At 66.5% G+C, this 3377-nt stretch overlaps 1 protein-coding gene across 1 annotated transcript in view; it reads left to right on the forward strand.

The window, feature by feature from the left end:
* The window catches only part of MNEG_15093 (small nuclear ribonucleoprotein), a gene marked incomplete at both ends in the record, with an annotated part of 3175 nt that extends 107 nt beyond the window's left edge, over positions 1–3068 (forward strand). Inside the window, 7 exons of the mRNA XM_014036436.1 lie at positions 10–182; positions 616–799; positions 1257–1334; positions 1742–1875; positions 2366–2469; positions 2699–2808; positions 3060–3068. Of these exons, the coding sequence (XP_013891890.1) occupies positions 10–182; positions 616–799; positions 1257–1334; positions 1742–1875; positions 2366–2469; positions 2699–2808; positions 3060–3068 (792 nt within the window). The remainder of the gene's footprint in view (positions 1–9; positions 183–615; positions 800–1256; positions 1335–1741; positions 1876–2365; positions 2470–2698; positions 2809–3059) is intronic.
* Between the last annotated feature and the right edge of the window lie 309 nt (positions 3069–3377).

Here is a 3377-nt window from a genome sequence, read left to right on the forward strand (position 1 = left end):
CCCCCCCAGGTTCTGCTGCACCACCAGTTCTGGCTGCTGCGCAAGGCCCTGGTGGCGGGCGGCGAGGAGAGCGGGCTTTCGTTCACGCTGCCCATCAGCGAGCCGCTGCCGCCGCAGTACTTTGTGCGGCTGGTCAGCGACAGGTGGCTCGCCTGCGAAGCCGTGCTGCCCATCAGCTTCAGGTGCGCGTGTGTGTGTGTGTGTGTGTGTGTGTGTGTGTGTGTGTGTGTAGGGGGGTGCAGGGCGTGCGTGTGGTCAGTTTGAGGACAATGGTAGATGGTTCAAGTGGGTTGAGCGCATTGTGAGCCGCCGCTCTTGAGGTGTGTGGCGCTTGGCACCCGCTTTATGCGACGTGTTGCGTGCTGGCTCTGCTTGCCGCACGCAAGGGTGTTGCAAGGTTTTGCGTCCCGTCCTCGATGACGCTGAGAGCTGCAGCCGCGAGGCCTCGCTGCCGACCGCTGGGTAATGCGGGCCGCCTTCCTGTGCCCCCAGCGGTCCCTGACCCACCCTCTGTTGGCTCCCGACAGATGCCCGACTGAACGTTAACCGCCGCCCAACCGACGGCCCCCACCCGCGTCACCTTCCTTCCCCCCCCCCTCGGTGCAAAAATACCAGGCACCTCATCCTGCCCGAGAAGTTCTCGCCCCCCACGGAGCTGCTGGACCTGCAGCCCCTGCCCGTCACCGCGCTGCGCAACGCGGCCTTCGAGGAGCTCTACACGCGGCCCGCGGGCGGCGAGGGCGGGGCCGGCGCGGCGGCGCAGCGGCCTATAGCGGTGTTCAACGCCATCCAGACGCAGGTGGGTCGGGGCTGGTTGGGTGCGCTTGGAGTGTGTGTGTGTGTGGGTGTGCGTGTGGGTGTGTGGGTGTGTGGGGGGGGCGTGTGTGTGTGTGTTTGTGTGTGGACGTGTGTGTGTTGGCGTGGGGCCGGAGGGGAGGGGTGAACGGTGTTATGCAAGGGGGATCGCAAGTGGGGGTGGGGGCTGGCAGGCTGAGGAGTTGGTTATGAGTGGCCTGGTTTGCATCTGGCGTGCTTCAAGGGGGCGTCGGCTGTTGGGACGATTTGCTGTACAGTGCCGTTCACAGGAGACCATGAGTTGCGGTTTTGTTGTCAGGCCGAGCGCTCAGTCGGGGGTGGTGAGTGTAGTTCGCATCATGGGGGTTTCCAGGGGGCGCTGCCTGTGACGGCCTGCCGCCTGTGACGGCCCCTGCCACGTACACACGCGCCCGACGGGTGCGCTCCGATTGCACCAACAGCCGAGCGCGGCGGCGCGGGCGGGTATGGTTGCGCTGCGCAGTTACGCGCGCGCGGCGGTCCGCGCGCGCGCGCCACGGGTGCGCCCGAATGCAGCAGCCCACGCGCTCTCCCCCACCGTCACTCCTCCCGGACCCCTCGCCCCCATGCACCCATTGCACCCAGTTCGTCCCTCCCTCTCGCTCGACTGAATTCCGGCGCGGCCCTGGCACTCCTGCCTGCCAGGCAGGGGGCACGCCCTCCACCTCCCTTTGCATCACCCAGCTTCAATTTCATTCACGATGGGGTTTTTGATCCAACACACATCCACACACACACTCTTTCTCTCCTACATACACACACACACACACATATATGCGCGCACGCGGACACATACACGCACACACGCGAACTCACACACATCGCATCCCACAAATATCGCGTTCCTGATGATCCACCCCTCCCCCCGCCCCCCGCCCCCCAACATAAACACCCATAATTCCCCCAGGTCTTCAATGCGCTGTACCACACCGACGACAACGTGCTGCTGGCAGCACCCACGGGCAGCGGCAAGACCATAGCCGCGGAGTTTGCGCTGCTCAGGATGCTGCAGCGCGCCAAGGAGGGCAAGGGCGTGGCCCGGTGGGTGTGGCCGCGGGGGCGGCCTTTGGGCGCGGGCTTTGGTCGTCAGCGCACGAGTGTGTGTGTGTGTGTGTGTGTGTGCGCGCGCGTGTGTGTGTGTGTGTAGGGGGGCGCACTATATTTTTGCGACCATGTGTGTTGTGGATGTCAAACGAGCTGGGGCTAGTGCTGGGGTTTTTTTCACGCTTCACAGGGCCAGGTGTTTGGGGGCAGCCCGTGGGGTGTTGCGAAGCAGCGAGGGGCCACCGCCGCTGCCTGGGCTTTGGCGGCGGCTGCAAGGGGCGTAACGCAGAGCGCCGTCCTCCTTTGCCATGAGAGCGCAGCGAGGCCGGCGCTGTGCTTTGCGCTTGGAGGAGTCTGGACAACACAACGGCATGCTTCTCAAAGTGCGGGTCACCCATAACTCTGCTCTGCCAAAGAAACCTCAGGGTGGGTGGGAAGCCTCCGCAAGCGGCCCCACGCATCACCAACCCGCACCCCCCCTCCCCAGGTGCGTCTACGTGGCGCCCCTGGACGCCATCGTGGCTGAGAGGGCGGCCGACTGGCGGGAGAAGTTTGGGAAGGGCCTCGGCCTCACGGTGGAGGTGCTGACCGGTGAGGCACAGCGCTGTGGATGGGGGTGGGCGCGCTGGCTTCGCGGCGCGTCCCCTGTCATTTTCCACGTGCAGCGGCGCGCTGACGCGGGTCCGGCATATACCCCCCCCCCCACCCAACACACACACACACACACACGAGATGCATGCACTGTAGAGACAAAACACACCAGACTGCTCGTCAACACACACGCGCACACACACACACCATCCCCCCCCTCCAACCCCAGGCGAGAGCGCGTCCGACCTGAAGCGCCTGGAGCGCGCCCAGCTGGTGCTGTCCAGCGCTCAGAACTGGGACATGCTCAGCCGGAGGTGGAAGCAGCGCAAGAACGTGCAGGTGTGTTTTTTGTGTGGGTGGGGGGAAGGGGAGGAGGGGGCAAGGCCAGCTGGTGTGCGGGCGCGACATGTGCAGCTGGTGCGGCCTGGAACCTCAGGCGTGCGCTGTTTTTGCTGGCGCGCGTCTGCTCGTGGGCGCCTCGGGTCCTTGGATTCGTGTCGGCGTGTGCTGGGGCAGCCGGCGAGGGGCGTGTTGCGTGTCATATTGAAGGGGAGGGAGTTGGGGGACGCCTGGGGCTTTGTGCGTTGCAGGGGCCTTGATGCAGCGCACAGGCATGCCCTGACAAAATGTGTTGCAGGGGCGCGGCGCGGCCGCGGGTGCGGCGGCCTGGCGGCCAGCACCCTGCCCGCCGCATGGCGCTGAGGGCCGGGTTGGATCCACGCGCACGCGTGTTCATGCGAAAGGGGCGGCGCGCCACTGGGGCGCGGGGTGGTGCACGCGGGAGGGCGCCAGCGCCTGGCAGCCACAAGTGTTGCGCCAGCGCCGGCGCCGGCGCGGGCGGTCTCCTTGCAGAAGCGTGCTGACCGCCCGCGCGGGCGCCCCCTCTCCCCAGCCGCAAGCGCCCGCTC

Source organism: Monoraphidium neglectum, assembly GCF_000611645.1.
Source record: "Monoraphidium neglectum strain SAG 48.87 unplaced genomic scaffold scaffold05024, whole genome shotgun sequence".
NCBI lineage: Eukaryota > Viridiplantae > Chlorophyta > Chlorophyceae > Sphaeropleales > Selenastraceae > Monoraphidium > Monoraphidium neglectum.